General features: G+C 37.5%; 1 protein-coding gene across 10 annotated transcripts in view; it reads right to left on the reverse strand.

Annotated features, from left to right (window-relative positions):
* Positions 1–17407, reverse strand: part of CSNK1G1 (casein kinase 1 gamma 1) — a 147227-nt gene that overhangs the window by 98554 nt on the left and 31266 nt on the right. For 9 of the 10 annotated variants that reach the window (XM_060151648.1, XM_060151655.1, XM_060151627.1 and 6 more), the window contains one exon: positions 8462–8861. In XM_060151648.1, the coding sequence (XP_060007631.1) occupies positions 8462–8642 (181 nt within the window). In that variant the 5' untranslated portion in view covers positions 8643–8861. Of the gene's footprint in view, positions 1–8461; positions 8862–10959; positions 11082–17407 lie in introns of those variants that run through there. The other variant, XM_060151617.1, reaches the window with a different exon arrangement.

Genomic DNA, 17407 nt, shown 5'->3' on the forward strand with positions numbered 1-17407 from the left:
AATCTAGTTGTCAGACTTGAAATTGTAGAGTAGGATTCTTGAATCATGGTCAAGTCTTTTGTTCAAGTCACTGCTTTTTCAAAAAATTTAATGTTGAATCTTGATTCTGTTAACCAGTCACTATATTAGCTGCCCCACCTCAAGCACTGTATTATGTGAGGATTTCATTACTATGTCCTTCAAAGATCTCCATCCAATTCACGGTTGAACTGAATGGAATCAAAATACAGAGCTCTACTGTTCAGCATCAGTGATGACAATGATCTGATTCTGTTTGGTGAGGTGGTTAAAACAACTACAAATCTCAACTATCTTCTCAGCCAACTCATATTTCTAAATGTGTTACTAGACTATCACAAAAGTCTGTCAAACAAATGCCCTGCTGAATAAAAATATATGATACATAGAGACATCTGGTTTAACACAGCAGAGAAAATGTAGGCATTTCACTCTATTCCTTTCCAAAAGCCCAATGAAACGACAAAAGGAAGAAGACAGAACAAGTAAAATAGGTGGGAAAAAAGCAGACTATAGATGTCAACATTTTGGAAGATGGGCTCCATTTCCTTTGGTAAGAGCTTTGCCATTTTCTGGAAAAGTATGGCCATTAGTTCAGACAGTTTTCTCCTTAGGATGCATGATCATCACATAAATATTGAGTCTGAACTCTCTTCATAATTAAATCCTTAATCGTCCTAGTTTTGTACTCCTGCTGAACAATTCCAAACTGGTTTAGCAATCCTGAAAATTTTACTGTTAAGTTCTCCTGATTAACTAGCCAAGATGTCAATGCATAATCCTGCAAGTTATCATATCTGTGATACTTCTAAAGTTACCATATTAACATGACACAGTCTGTGCATCAGCGAATGTGGTTAAAACTGTTTGCTCCTACCATTTTTTGGTGGATTATGCTACTGACAAAAAGAATTCTTCCTCAACATCTGTTAAAGCTGTTTAACCTCAGCAAACTGTGCTTGAGTTAGAACCAACAGGATGCAATTCCAAAAGAAATTTAAACTACAATACTATTAGGAACAATAACTTTACATTCATTTGTAGTTTTCCAAGAAAGTTAAAATACATTATTTCTGGGATCATAATTTAAATTGAATCCCTCCACAACATACTGCAGAAAACAAATAATATAATTCGTTACATATCTATGAAGCAGGAACCTAAGTATCCCCTTCTGAGGGGGAGAAAAATATGTTTTATCAGTCTTACAACTTACTACAACACATAAACAAATGTACACACATACATATCTCCAAAGAGGTAAAGTACATGGGACAAAATATTAACAACTGGTAAATCTAGGTGTTATTATGGATCCTCACCATCCTATCCATTTTAGTTGTTTGTAAAATTTTGAAATTTTTCTTCATACAAGTTGGAAAAAATAAAACAAAAATTTAAACAATGTTTTGTATTATGTATACAAACCAAGTGCTCACTATCTGTCAATCACTGTCTTAGGTGATTAAATGCATTATCTAAATTTTATCTCTACAACAAATCTGTAAGATAGATATTATTATTACCCTCCTCTTACGGAGGAAAAAAAATGAAACTTGGAGAGGAAATCTGACTCAGGGCTCTTACTTTTAACCACTTGAGGCAGAAAGTAATGACACGACTTCTAAAACTTGTTTTTAGTTTGTTCCATCCACAGACCCCCCCAACATTTGCAAATTTATAGGGAAACTTTAACAATGTTATAAAAGCACAATACAGTAGCCCCTTACTCTCTGTGGAGGACTGGTTCCAGGACCCCCATGGATACCAAAGTCTGTGGCTGCGGACGCTCAAGGTCCCTTTACAAAATGGCGTATTATTTGCATATAACCTAGGAACATCCTCTGTATACTAGATCTAGATCTCTAGATTATTTATAACACCTAGTACAGTGTAAATGCTAGGTAAATAATTATAAATACAATGTAAATCCTATGTGAAGAGTCACCTGTAATAGGGCAAATTTAAGTTTTGCTTTTTGGAACTTTATGGGACTATTTTTCCCCACAGTGTTTTCCACCCCTGGTTGCTTGAACCCAGAGGTGAAGAACCTGTGGATATGGAGGGCCAACTTTGTATCAGTTTTTTTGTTTTGCTGACTGGCTTGATTTTTGGCTGATATAGATTGAGTTTCATTTGTTCAAAATGCTAAGATTTCCTATAAAACTATTAATAAAAAAGTAAACATTTGATTTTACAATGCTTTCACTTTCAACTAGAGAAGAAACACTTTTAAATCTTATTTTATCTTAAGCCTATATTCTTTCAGATGAATGCTTTTCAAAAAATTTTAACACAACAGACCCATACCTTTTAAACAAAATCTTGCTGAAAACTCAATATAAAGGTAAGAGAGAGTCCTGCCTGCTCACTTTTCCTTTCCCATTCTCTTGAAGTAGGAAATCCAGGGCTCCAAGACTTTGTGGGATGTAATATGAAACCAATTGCTTTATATAATATGCAACTGTAAACTGTTAATTATCACAACTGCCAGAAACAGAACTGGCTGGTAAGAGCTGAAGTTATAAGTCCCAATTTAAGTTCATCAGTGATACTTAAGTAATTCAGATATGGAAAGAACAATATGCAGAGAAGTTGTCATGTACACTCTACTTTAGTCATAGAAATAAGTGTCTTATTTTAGAAGCAAGGGAGGAATGTGTCACAGGACAAGCTGATACCCTTACACAATTTACCTTTGTCAGAAACATCCTTCTGTTCTAATGTACTTTTACATATTTCACCAGATACCAAAGATGGAATAGAACAAAAAGGTCAATTCTTTGTGCCTCCATTTTCTTATGTGTAAGTAAAAACATTCTCTAACAAGATACTATTTCACAAAGACAGTATAAAAATTATTAAAATTTATATGCAAGATTGTTTAGTCTAAATGGTCTCCCATAAACATAGGCACATACTTGTTAGGATATGAAATCACCTATCTACTTATTCTTGCACCTAAGAAGGAAAAAAAGCTGTTATTTGTAGACTAGGGATACATATTTTCTACATTCTGGAGGAATAGAATCATTTTTATCTTAATGTTTACATGATTCTTTCCAGGCCTGATTCAGGAGACTCAAAACTTTAATTAAAAAAAAAAAAAAAGGGCTTCCCTGGTGGCGCAGTGGTTGAGAGTCCACCTGCTGATGCAGGGGACACGGGTTCGTGCCCCGGTCCGGGAAGATCCCACATGCCGCGGAGTGGCTGCGCCCGTGAGCCATGGCTGCTGAGCCTGAGCGTCCGGAGCCTGCTGCTCCACAGTGGGAGAGGCCACAGCGGTGAGAAATAAAAAACAACCTGCAGATCTGTTTCCACTCCATTGTGTCCTCCTACCTTTTATCCACGATCATCCTTCATCAATCTTCCTTTCTCAAATCTTCAAAATTCCCCTTTCTATTGAGGCAATATACATAGGTAAGATGCCACAGAAATAATCTTTCCAATGAAAAATATGCAAAGGCCACAAACAAGCAACTCTTAAAAGAAGAAATATAAATAAATGTGTAAAGATGTTTAACTTCACCCATGAACACATACACATTTAACAAGATACCATTTTCCCCATCAGACTAGCATAGATGAAAAGATTCTCGATAATGTTCAAGGTTTTCGAAGGAGAAACACAACACACACACACACACACACACACACACACACACACACACACAGGCTCACACAGAAAGTAAAGGAAAACCATCTTTCTGGAGGGCAAATTGACAATGTGTAAGAAAATCACAAATATGTATGTATCTTTGACACAGAAAGTACACTTCCAGGATTTATCCTAAGAAAATAATCAACCAAGCTTAGACTACTACAAGGATGTATTTATTACAAGTATCTACAAGGATGTTCAGATAGTATTACTTATAATTAAAAAACAGAAATAATTTATATGTGTATTAAGACTAGCTAATAAATTTCTACATACAGACATTAAAAATGATCTATATTTAAGCTGAAACAATAGAAATTCATGCTGTATTAAGTGATAAAAGCAAGTTTACAGCACAGTTTGATTGCATTTCTAAAATATGTCCTGATCCATATTTGTTATTCTGGAAAATTAAATTAATTAAACAAAATTAGTAATTATCTTTGGAGATACTTTTAAGAAAAAATTTCAAAAAATTTTGGGCAACAGCATGTTTTCTTTTTAAAAGCATTCCTTTAAAGGATATGTTCATTGTTATTTTTCCCCTGGTTACAAAATACAGGTATTCATTAAAATAAACGAAGAACAAAAAGGAAGGAAAAAAGGAATCGTCTCAGAAATATATAAACAGAAGTAAAAGACCAAAGGCTATAATAATCAGCTTCTCCTGTTTAGCCTTAGGGCACAGGCTGTGCTTAACACCCCACCCCTCTAGAAACTCTTGTCTTGACTTTTCGACTTCTCTACTCTTGAGGCTCTTCGTCTTCCAGCATCCTTTAAATGCACCCTCTTTCTCTCCTCACTCACACAAGGTCCACAAGCATCATATCATCACTGATGATTGCATGCTCATTAACACCTACATGGTAATGATTTCTTAATCCCAGCTGAAGTCTAATTTTTCTAAGTCTCAGAGTCACATTTCTGCATATGTGCTATATAACCCTCAAAGTCAATATATTCTCAAAGTCTAACTTACTTGCCTTCCCCATCGCCTACTCTAATCCCATGTTTCCTAGCTCTATTAAAGGTTTCCTCATTCACTTGGTCTTCCCACGCTGGCAAAATAACTGGTAACCAAATCCTGCCTAAGGTCTCCTTCTGAAATTTCTCCCTAATTCATCCCTTCCTCTACATCTCACTGCCATTTTCAGAGCTAAGGCAGGCCTGGCCACTTCTGACCTGGACTACTTAGGGTACCCATTATATGCCATACACAGTAAAAGGAATTAAGAATATGAATAAATATGAGAATATTAATAAAGCAAATTACTACCATCAAGCATATCTTGAGGTAGAGAGATGGAGGAACATGACACAATGTGACAAGTACAATTAGAACAAAAATCCACACGATGTCAACCTCTTTACTCTCTGATCTAATCTTATACTGGGAATTATCTTTCTAGAATACAAACCAGATAATGTCACTCTTCTGTTGTAAAACCCTTGATGATTCTACTCCACTGCCTACAGGATAAAGTCCAAATGCTTTAATACCAAGCAAACACTTCACAATCTGCTCCCAACGTATCTAATAGCCTCATCTATTACTCTTCTTTCACTTCACACCCCATAACCCAGCCGTGTATAACTAGTTGCTGCTCTGACAATATGCTAAACAATTTTACAACACATAGTGTTTGTGCATCCTGCTGTTGGACAGTCCTTCTTCCTTGTGCTCGCCAGTGAAGTCCCGTACTACTCTCAATCAAACCACGCTCCTCTGTGAAACCTTCATTAACCTTCTCTGCCAGTGTAGTTTTTATACACTCTATTACAATACTTATCACTTTATGTTGTAATTTGTTTTTCTTTTTCTGTCATTAGACTGTGAGATTTTTTTTTTTAAATTTTAGTTGATTTATAGTATTGTGTTTGTTTCAGGTATACAGCGAACTGATTCAGTTATACATACACATATATATTTTTCAGATTCTTTTCCTTTATAGGTTACTACAAGATATTGACTACAGTTCCCTGTACTATACAGTAGGTCCTTGTTGGTTATCTATTTTATACATAGTGGTGTGTACCTGTCAACTCCATACTCCTTATTTATCTCCCCACCACCTGATACTGTGAGATTCTTAAGTACATCTTGTAATTCTTTGTATCCTTCCCAAGTCTAGCAAGACAGTAAATATTCAAGAAGTGTTTGTTAAATGGATGATGAGGTGGAAACAGATTTACATAGAGCCAAAATACACTAATCATCCCTTTTCTTTTTTGGCTCTCTGTCTGGAATTCAGGAGTCTATTGAAGCAGTAATGCCACTACCTACCACGACCCCCACATACCAGGAACCCCAAGGAGTCCATGTATTTTTTTTCTCCCCTCTTCCTACTCATCTGGCTATCTATCCATCCAGCCCACAAATAACATCAGCAAATAATACAGATAGAATCCCTGCCCTCCAAGGGGCTCATACTGGAGTAAGGAGAGACAATTAACAGGTAAACAAATACATAAAATAATGTCAGACAGTGATCAATGCGATGAATAAAACAAAGCAGTTTGATGAGACAGAATGTGGCTAGGGGAGTAATGTGCTATTTTAAATGGAAGTGGGAAAGAAGTCACAGAAGGTTTCTCTGAGACAGTAACATGAAAGTTGAGGCCCAAGGGATGAAAAGCAACCAGCGAAGCGAAAGTCTGAAGAAAGAATCCTTCAAGCAGAAGGAATTGTAGGTGTAAAAGCTCTGAGGCACAAATGCACTTGGCTATTTGAGGGACAGAAGAGACAGGTAGCTAGAGAAAGAAATGAGTTTGGAGAAGAAAGCACAGCGTTGTAATGGCAGCCTGGGTGGAGGCCTATCTGCTCCTGCCTTGAGTTTGGAATTTTCCAGTTTTCACCTCCTGTTGTCTGCACAATCTTCTACTTCCTAATACCATAGCAAGGGGACAATGGAATGGGGTATACAGCACACCCTGTTGTCAGGAGACATCAAATGATTCTGAAAGTTACTTTTCTGGTTTCTGTTGATAAAAAGTACTCCTAGATACAATGCCCTAACAATAACGGTCCCAGGGCTAATGAAAACCTCATCAGCACACAAGAATAAAACCACTTGAAAAGAGAGACAAGTTCTTTCTACTGACTACAATGCAAGTCAAAATGGGATCCATCATATTCACCCTAGATTCGTTAGAGGAAATAAAACACAACACTTGACCACTCTGAAAATATACATGAGCTATCCTTCTACCTGAATAGATTTCTCCATTCCTGTGTAAACGTCAAGATCATATAATACAAATCTAGACTTAAGTAATTAAATAAAATACATTTGCAGTTTTCATTGACCAGGATTTTTCTTCATCTTTATAGAAATTAAACAATTTTATGATGTTTTGAGAAAGCATGAATTTATATGCATTATAAACTGCCTCAGTAATTTTGTGGATGTTTGTCATAATCTATTTAATTCAAGTACTACTGTGATGTTAGAGCAAAGTCAATCCATCATATAAATGTATAGTCACAAAAGTAGCTACTAAAGCAACTCAGTAGTTGGTAGGAACTCAAGCAGTGTGAAATTACACATCTTACTCCTATTTTCAGTAGCATCTGCTGGCTTTACTAACCAGAACATGAACACATCACTAAATATAAAAGCCTTTCATTATCCTAGTCAGGTCTTGAAATTCCAGGCTCCCAGCCTTCTAGTGGTAAAAATAAATTCATTCTTAGCATCCCTAGATTCAATTCTACACCCAGTGATCTCTGGCTAGTACAGTGATGTTTCCCTGAATCTCTCTATGGGGGGATGAGAGGTAAGATTTTTTCGATCTCCTTTGGAAAAATCATGAGAAGTAGCAGAGGTAATCAAAAATAATCATCTTATACTCCCACGCTCCCACTTCCTCAAAGGGCAAAGCCTTTAACGATGGGTCTTCATAATACTACATAGTCTCAACAGCTATGAAAAATAAGAAAACACTTTAGTTTAAAAAAGGACCTTGTCACAACCTGCACCAATACAGATTGGTGACCAACTTCACATATTCACAAGATCCTTCATTTTCTCTTCCCCATTCACCTAGGGAGGGCCATAAAAAGTTTCTAAATACCCAATGTACCTTCTTCCCAATTTCACGTCTTCAAACTGGTTGATTTTATCATTATTCATCATCTCACTCATAAACCAATACCTGAAATAAAAAATCCTTTCCTTGGTTGGGTAATAAAAATTGCAAAGTTTCTCCCTGGAGTTCTAGCTCAATCCTGATGTTGGGACTTCCGGGAAGGAATGCAAACATGGTATCAGTTGGAAAACCTCTCTGAATACTGATGTATCTCCTTGCAGACTAAGTATGGATATTACAGAGTAAGTACTGACTCTTCCCTTACTAAGGGTAGATTCTGAATTAAAACAAGGCCTTAATCCCTTCTCAAAGTGTGGTTCAAGGACCAACAGCATCTTAATCAACTGGGAGTTTGTTAAAAAGACAGTATACAGGGCTCTACTCTCCAACCAACTAAATCAGAATCTTCGTTTTACTGATATCTGTATGTAGATCTCCCTACATCACAAAATCTCAGAACTGGTGGAAAATCTAAAATCCTATCACACACAAAGAGGGATGAACCCTGGATAACAATTATACCTGATAATGACTATAGTCTCCTTCACAAATTCTTCAGTTCTTTTAACAATAGGTCCTCATTATAAGAACTTCTCATAAGATTATAAACTGCTGGTCTTGAAATGCACCAAAGCTTATTATAGCTGCTGTTGTTCTTGTTAGGCTAAGCCAATAATATAACCAAGTTCTTACCTAATCTGAGCTCTCCAAAGTTCCCACACCCTATCTTCTTGCCAACCCTGAAGTTGGGTCCCACCATAAGAACCCCAGAGGATGTTGAGGAGCCAGATGGTCGGGAACAGTGTCCACTCCTTTGTGCCATGGGTTTAGTTGTCCGTTGTCTTTCATCCTTTTCCCTACTAGGATGGTCCATGATCCTACACGACAGAGTCTCTGCACAGGTATCCTTAATTTGTATACCTCTCTTCAATACAAAAGTACGTCCGAATAAACTGGAGTTAGAGTAAGGTAAGGAGTTCTTTTGGCACCATGTTTATGTTTCTAATTTATCTCCAGGAGATGAAAAACCATTGATTAGTTCTGGTAGGACACGTAGTCTGTAGGTCTCAAGCATAGGAGGATATTGTGTAACCTAGGTAAAAAATCAAGAAAGCATACAGTTAAAAATTATATTTTAAAACAAATTAAGAGTTACCACTAATTAGAATGGACTCTATCCAAAACTGAGCAAAGTGGACAGCTTCCTGAAATGGATTTTGATTTTACATCCTCCAACAGTTTAGCCATCTGGACTAGTAATTCATCTGGTAACATAGGCTCAGTAGGCTACAGACCAGGGCAGCTAATGGAACACAGAACCCTTTAACATAAAATGCTTTCTTCTAGTGTTGTACATATGACTCAAAAGAAAGCTATTTGTTGGCTTTTTCATCACTGGCTAACAAAGATATGGTGGGGTTCAGCCAAGTTAAATAAACTGAGGCCAATTAAAAGCTCTTCCCCTTAATTTGGACAGAACCTATCAGAAACAAGCTACTCACTACTCACTGTCCCCCTCCTCCATCCCCACCATTTATCAAGCACTGACAGCAATCACGAAATCCAAAACAAGTTACGGACTGACACAGACTACTTCTTTGAAGGCCTTTCCAAAACCCTAGTGGTACAAAGTAGTACTAGACTAAAGGTTGGGAAAGCTCAACTTTTGGTCTAGTTTTCACTGTGGGCTGAGTACACAATGACAGAGTGCCTGAAGCAGGTCCTTTGCACAACCCCAAAGTGAGAATAAATCTGAAGAACAAAAAATCTTAAACAAAACTCATCCCTACCAGAATTCTCCAGTTTCTCAATTTAGGACTAAGCCCAAGACAAAGTTTACAATGAGATAATTTTGATGCTATTTTTGATAATCTACGTGAGTATCCTTAACAAAAAAAATTCTGTTACCACCAATCACAGACTAAACCATACTTTTGTTTCACTTTCACTGAAGATTTCCCTTAAAATTTTAAGGAAGAAGAGAATTAGAACTGCTTGGTTACTATTGCATGTATACAAGAAAGCAAATATGTCCAGACTGTAAGCTTCTTACGGACACCTTTAATTCCCTAGTACAGGAACAGGCACATACTTGTGAGCTGAATGTACAAATGGGCACATAATCCAAGAACATACTCTGTTTACTTCATTATAGTAGTTAACTGCTTATTTTCATCTTTTCTGTCTGCTTTCTTTGCATTATTAAAACTGCATAATGACTTTAGGCTTCCGTAAAGCTAATCATCATTAAAATACACTTCCCTGTGGGCTTCCCTGGTGGCGCAGTGGTTAAGAATCTGCCTGCCAATGCAGGGGACACGCGTTTGAGCCCTGGTCTGGGAAGATCCCACATGCCGCGGAGCAACTAAGCCTGTGAGCCACAACTACTGAGCCTGCGCGTCTGGAGCCTGTGCTCCATAACGGGAGAGGCCGTGACAGTGAGAGGCCCGCGCACCGTGATGAAGAGTGGCCTCCGCTCACCACAACTGGAGAAAGCCCTCGCACAGAAACAAAGACCCAAGGCAGCCAAAAATAAATAAATACATTTATTTAAAAATTAAAAATTAAAAAAAATAAAATACATTTCCCTGAATTCAGGAAATTATACATCTACATTCAAAATGTATATTCTGTTAAAGTAAAAACTCAGGGTGGTAAGAATAGGTCAGTAATTACTGGATTTCCTACATGAACAACATTATGAATTTATATTTCTCCTCACTCTTTCGCTTATTATAATTTCATCTAATATCCTTCAATTATCTTTGTTGTCTACCCAAAGTCCCTCAAACAATGTGAGTAAAGAAAGAGAAGTAGGGAATTCTTTGGCTGTCCAGTGGTTGGGACTCCACGCTTTCACTGCCAAGGGTGCGGGTTCAATCCCCGGTCAGGGAACTAAGATCCCACAATACACGCAGTGCACACCCCCCCTTCAAAAAAAAAAAAAAAAAGAAAGAAATGAAATTTAAGATGTTTTATTTAGATAGTCCATCTTACCAGGTGGTCGTGTGTCTATAGATGATAAACTGTCAGGCTATACTTTCTTCCTTTATATCATATATTTTTTTGAGAACAGGTAAAGGGTGTCTTAGCCTATCCAGACAATTTTGAGCATTGAACTAACTCCTAAAGTTTCATCAGTTATCACTAGTATAATAGTCTTATTTATAAGATTTGAAAATCTGTACTACCTTGTCTATTGCTCTTCATATTTTTCATTGTGTTCACTTCCTTCCTAACAAAAGGAAATTATTTTTATAATGTTTGTCATTAGCTTTCTCCATTGCACTTCGACTCATGTAACATTAGGTTCAGTAATCACTCACAGCCCTCATATCCAAGTATACTTGCATGTATGTATCCAAAAAACATACAGTAGTACTTGCCAGGTTAGAAAACTGCCGAAAGCCAACAACCGTATTCAGCTGGGAAAAGGATGTTTCTTTTTTTAAAACATCTGCTTGTAGATTAGAACAATCATTTTACCTCCCACAAACATGGTAAACACACTTATCAATGTTGTAATTTATTCATGAGACATTAGCACAATTTGTAACTATGAAAGATGAAATATATTCAATACTACTTTATGTGGCACCTCTCATTAGAGAAATCAAATTGAATGATTAAATTTTTAAAAATCCTATTTCTTTTTCACCACTCGCTGCTCAAAACTATTTCCTACTTCCCAATTACAAACTCTTTAGCTTGTCACTTGAGTCCCTTCAATATCAACTCCCTAAATAAATTCATGTATTAAAGCTACTACATAAAGCAAAGGAACATCCACCCTTAGCTCTTATACCTAAAATGGTCTCTTAAGTCTTCTGTCTTATTTAAGGCCTGACTCATACCTTACATCCTTTGTGAAACCTTTTATAACCAATTCATCATTAATGCTTGGAGCACCACTGTCTATACCACCATTTGCTACCTACCATATATCAGATTATATTGATATGTATTCTAATATTCAATTGGATTATAAGCCCTTGAAGTTAGGGATCTTGTCACATCTCTTTTAGTTTCTTGCATATAATTGGTACTTAATAAGTACTGAGTAATAATTATGATCTTGAATAATAGAAGACAGATTCCTAGCAACATAACCTAATATTTATACAAAATAATATGTAAAAGTAAGGAGAACCCTAAATAACCCTAAGAACTCCTAGAATTCATCTAGCAAGAAGCTGGTATTATTTCATTTAAATTCATTAGTGTTAAGACATAGGCTACTTAGAATTTCCATTTCACAAGGATATTAAATGGTTTATTTACAGTTACTAGCAAATAACATATGAAAAAGTTAGCTCAAGAACCAGGTGAAATGGAACACCCAAGGTAACAATTATGTTATACTTTAACCTTATTTTAAAAAAATGGCTTCTAAGGACAGCAGTAAAAGATAAACTATATGTTTATATTATATAAAATTATATAAATGCAGTAAGCAGATATTTGTTTTTCTGGGGAATAAACTATTCAGCAATCACTTAGATCTCATTAAACATGTTAATGTTACAATGCATATGTATTTGAATCTTTAGAGTCATACCAGCAAGTTTCTTAAAAAGCCTAATTCTAGTAGTTTCTACCACTCTAGGCATGCCTGAATTAAAGAAAAGGTATTTTTAAAATATGACAGGGGCTTCCCTGGTGGCGCAGTGGTTGAGAGTCCGCCTGCTGATGCAGGGGACACAGGTTCGTGCCCTGGTCTGGGAAGATCCCACATGCTGCGGAGTGGCTGGGCCCATAAGCCATGGCCGCTAAGCCTGCACGACCAGAGCCTGTGCTCCACAACGGGAGAGGCCACAACAGTGAGAGGCCCATGTACCGCTAAAAAAGAAAAAACATAGAAAAAAATGACAATGAAGACACGACAACCCAAAACCTACGGGATGCAGCAAAAGCAGTTCTAAGAGGGAAGTTTATAGCAATTCAATCTCACCTCGAGAAAAAAGAAAAATCTCACATAAACAATCTAACCATACACTTAAAACAACTAGAGAGAAAAGAACAAAGAAAACCCAAAGTCAGTAGAAGGAAAGAAATCATAAAGATCAGAGCAGAAATAAATGAAATAGAAACAAAGAAAACGATAGCAAAGATCAATAAAACTAAAACCTGGTTCTTTGAGAAGATAAACCAAATTGATAAATGCTTAGCCAGACTCAACAAGAAAAAAAGGGAGAGGACGCAAATAAATAAAATTAGAAATGAAAAAGGAGAAATCACAACTGACATTGAAGAAATACAAAGGATTATGAGACTACTATAAACAACTATATGCCAATAAAATGGACAACCATGAAGAATTGGACAAAATTTTGGAAAGGTATAACCTTCCAAGACTGAACCAGGAAGAAAAAAATATATAAACAGACCTATCACAAGTAATGAAATTGAAACCATAATTAAAAATCTTCCAACAAGGGCTTCCCTGGTGGCACAGTGATTGAGAGTCAGTCTGCCAATGCAGGGGACACAGGTTCGTGCCCCGGTCCAGGAAGATCCCACATGCCACGGAGCGGCTAGGCCTGTGAGCCATGGCTGCTGAGCCTGTGCGTCTGGAGCCTGTGCTCCGCAATGGGAGAGGCCACAACAGTGAGAGGCCCGTGTACCACCAAAAAAAAAAAAAAAATTATCTTCCAACAAAAGTCCAGGACAAGATGGCTTCACAGGCGAATTCTATCAAACATTTAGAGAAGAGCTAACACCCATCCTTCTCAAACTCTTCCAAAAAACTGCAGAGGGAGAAACACTCCCAAATTCATTCTATGAACCAACCATCACCCTGATACCAAAACCAGACAAAGATATCACAAAAAAAGAAAATTACAGACCAATATCAATGATGAACATAGATGCAAAAATCCTGAACAAAATACTAGCAAACAGAACGCAACCGCACATTAAAAGGATACACCACAATCAAGCGGGATTTATCAAGGGGATGCAAGGATTCTTCAGTATACGCAAATCTATCAATGTGATACACCACATTAACAAATTAAGGATTAAAAACCATATGATCATCTCAGTAGATGCAGAAAAGGCTTTTGACAAAATTCAACATCCATTTATGATTAAAAACTCTCCAGAAAATGAGCATAGAGGGAAGCTACCTCAACATAATTTAAAGGCCATATATGACAAACCCACAGCAAGCATCATACTCAATGGTGAAAAACTGAAAGCATTTCCACTAAGATCAGGAAGAAGACAAGGATGTCCACTCTCACCACTATTATTCAACATAGTTTTGGAAGTCCTAGCCACGGCAATCAGAGAAGAAAAAGAAATAAAAGGAATACAAATTGGAAAAGAAAAAGTAAAACTGTCACTGTTTGCAGATGACATGATATTATACATAGAAAATCCTAAAGATGCCACCAGAAAACTACTAGAACTAATTAATGAATTTGGTAAGGTTGCAGGATACAAAATTAATGCACAGAAATCTTTGACATTCCTATACACCAACAACGAAAAATCAGAAAGAGAAGTTAAGGAAGCACTCCCATTTACCACTGAAACAAAAAGAATAAAATACGTAGAAATAAACCTGCCTAAGTAGGTGAAAGACTTGTACTCAGAAAACTTTAAAGCACTGCTGAAAGAAATCAAAGATGACATAAACAGATGGAGAAATATACCATGTTCTTGAACTGGAAGAAACAATACTGTGAAAATGACTGCACTACCCAAAGAAATCTACAGATTCAATGCAATCCCTATCAAAGTACCAATGGCATTCTTCACAGAATTAGAACAAAAAATTTTACAATTCATATGGAAACACAAAAGACCCCGAATAGCCAAAGCAACCTTGAGAAAGAAAAGCAGAGTTGGAGGAATCAGGCTCCCTGACTTCAAACTATACCACAGTAATCAAGACAGTATGGTAGTGGCACAAAAACAGAAATATAGATCAATGGTACAGGATAGAATGCCCAGAGAAAAACCCACACACATATGGGCACCTAATTTATGACAAAAGAGGCAAGACATACAGTGGAGAACAAACAGCTTCTTCAATAAGTGGTGCTGGGAAAAGTGGACAGCTACATGTAAAAGAATGAAATTAGAACACTACATAACACCATACACAAAAATAAACTCTAAATGGATTAAAGACCTAAATGTAAGACCAGACACTATAAAACTCTTAGAGGAAAACTACTCTTTGACATAAACCACAGCAAGATCTTTTTGACCCACCTCCCAGAGTAATGGAAATAAAAACAAAAATAAACAACTGAGACTTAATTAAACTTAAAAGCTTTTGCACAGCAAAAGAACTCATAAACGAGACAAAAAGACAACCCTCAAAATGGGAGAAAATACTTGCAAATGAAACAACAAAGGATTAATCTCCAAAATATACAAACAGCTCATGGAGGTCAATATCAACAAAACAAACAATCCAGTTAAAAAATGGGCAGAAGACCTAAACAGACATTTCACCAAGGAAGACATATGGATGGCCAAGAGGCACATCATGTAAAGATGTTCAACATCACTAATTATTAGAGAAAAGCAACTCAAAACTACAATGAGGTATCACCTCATGCCAATCAGGATGGCCACTATCAAAAAATCTAGAAACAATAAATGCTGGAAAGGGTGTGGTGAAAAGTGAACCCTTCTGCACTGTTGGTGGGAATGTAAATTAACACAACCACTATGGAAAACAGTATGGCAGTTCCTTAAAAAACTAAAAATAGAACTATCATATGACCCAGCAATCCCACTACTGGGCATGTACCCTGAGAAAACCATAATTCAAAATGAGTCATGTACCACAATGTTCATTGCAGCACTATTTACAGTAGCCAGGACATGGAACCAACCTAAATGTCCATCAACAGATGAATGGGTAAAGAAGATGTGGCACATATATACAATGGAATATTACTCAGCCATAAAAAAATGAAATTGAGTTATTTGTAGTGAGGTGGATGGACCTAGAGTCTGTCATACAGAGTGAAGTAAGTCAGAAAGAGAAAAACAAATACCGTATGCGAATGCACATATATGGAATCTTAAAAAAAAATGGTACTGATGAACCTAGCTGCAGGGCAGGAATAAAGATGTAGACATAGAGAATGGACTAGAGGACATGGGGTGGGAGGGGGAAGCTGGAGTGAAGTGAGAGTAGCATTGACATATATACACTACTGAATGTAAAATAGTTAGCTAGTGGGAAGCAGCAGCATAGCACAGGGAGATCAGCTTGGTGCTTTGTGATGACCTAGAGAGGTGGGACAGGAAGGATGGGAGGGAGGCTCCAGAGGGAGGGCATATGGGGATATATGTATTCATAGGGCTGATTCACTTTGGTGTACAACAGAAACTAACACAGTATTGTGAAGCAATTATACTCCAGTAAAGATCTATCAAAAAAACAAAAGAACATATACATATGTATAACTGAATCACTTTGCTGTACAGCAGAAATTAACACAACATTGTAAATCAACTGTACTTCAATAAAAGATTAAAGCAAAAGAAGAAATTAAATTGAACTTCTGGAGCTAAATAATATAGTAACTGAAATTAAAAATTAACTATAGGGCTTCCCTGGTGGCGCAGTGGTTGAGAGTCCGCCTGCCGATGCAGGGGACACTGGTTCGTGCCGCAGTCCAGGAAGATCCCACATGCCGCGGAGCGGCTGGGCCCGTGACCCATGGCCGCTGAGCCTGCGCATCCGGAGCCTGTGCTCTGCAACAGGAGAGGCCACAACAGTGAGAGGCCCGTGTACCACAAAAAATAAAAAATAAAAAAAATAACTATAGAGCCCATGCTCCGCAACAAGAGAAGCCACCACAATGAGAAGCCCCTGCACCACAATGAAGAGTAACCCCTGCTCTCTGCAACTAGAGAAAGCCCACGCACAGCAATGAAGACCCAACGCAGCCAAAAATAGATTAAAAAAAAAAAAGGGGCTTCCCTGGTGGCGCAGTGGTTGGGAGTTCACCTGCCGGTGCGGGGGACACGGGTTTGTGCCTCGGTCTGGGGGGATCCCACATGCCGCGGAGCGGCTGAGCCCGTGGGCCATGGCCACTGGGCCTGCGACTCCGGGGCCTGTGCTCCGCGGCGGGAGAGGCCACGGCAGTGAGAGGCCCGCATGCCGCGAAAAAAAAAAGTTAACTAAATGGGTTCAACATCAGATTTGAGCACGAAAAAACAAGGAATCAACAAACCTGAAGGTAACTGAATTCAAATTTTTCAGTCTGAGGAACAGGAAATGAGTGAAGAAAAATGAACAGAGCCTAAGGAATCTGCAGAACACCATCCAGCATACCACCATAATGGATAATGGGAGTCTCAGAGGGAGAGGAGAGAAAGAGAAATTATATTTGAAGAAATAATGGCTACAAACTTCCCAAAGTTTATGAACATGAATCTTCACGTCCAAGCAGCTCAACTAACTCCAAACAGCACGAACTAAAAGAGATCAACACCAGGACACATTATAGTCAATCTAATGAGACACAAAGAACCCTGAAAGCAGCAAGACAGAAGGGACTTATCACCTACAAGTGATCCTACATAAGATTAACAGCCAATTTCTCAACCAAGAATTCTACATGCAGCAAAATTTTTCTTCAAAAATGAAAGAAAAACTAAGAC

This window comes from Lagenorhynchus albirostris, chromosome 1 (genome assembly GCF_949774975.1).
Source record: "Lagenorhynchus albirostris chromosome 1, mLagAlb1.1, whole genome shotgun sequence".
Taxonomy (NCBI): Eukaryota; Metazoa; Chordata; class Mammalia; order Artiodactyla; family Delphinidae; genus Lagenorhynchus; species Lagenorhynchus albirostris.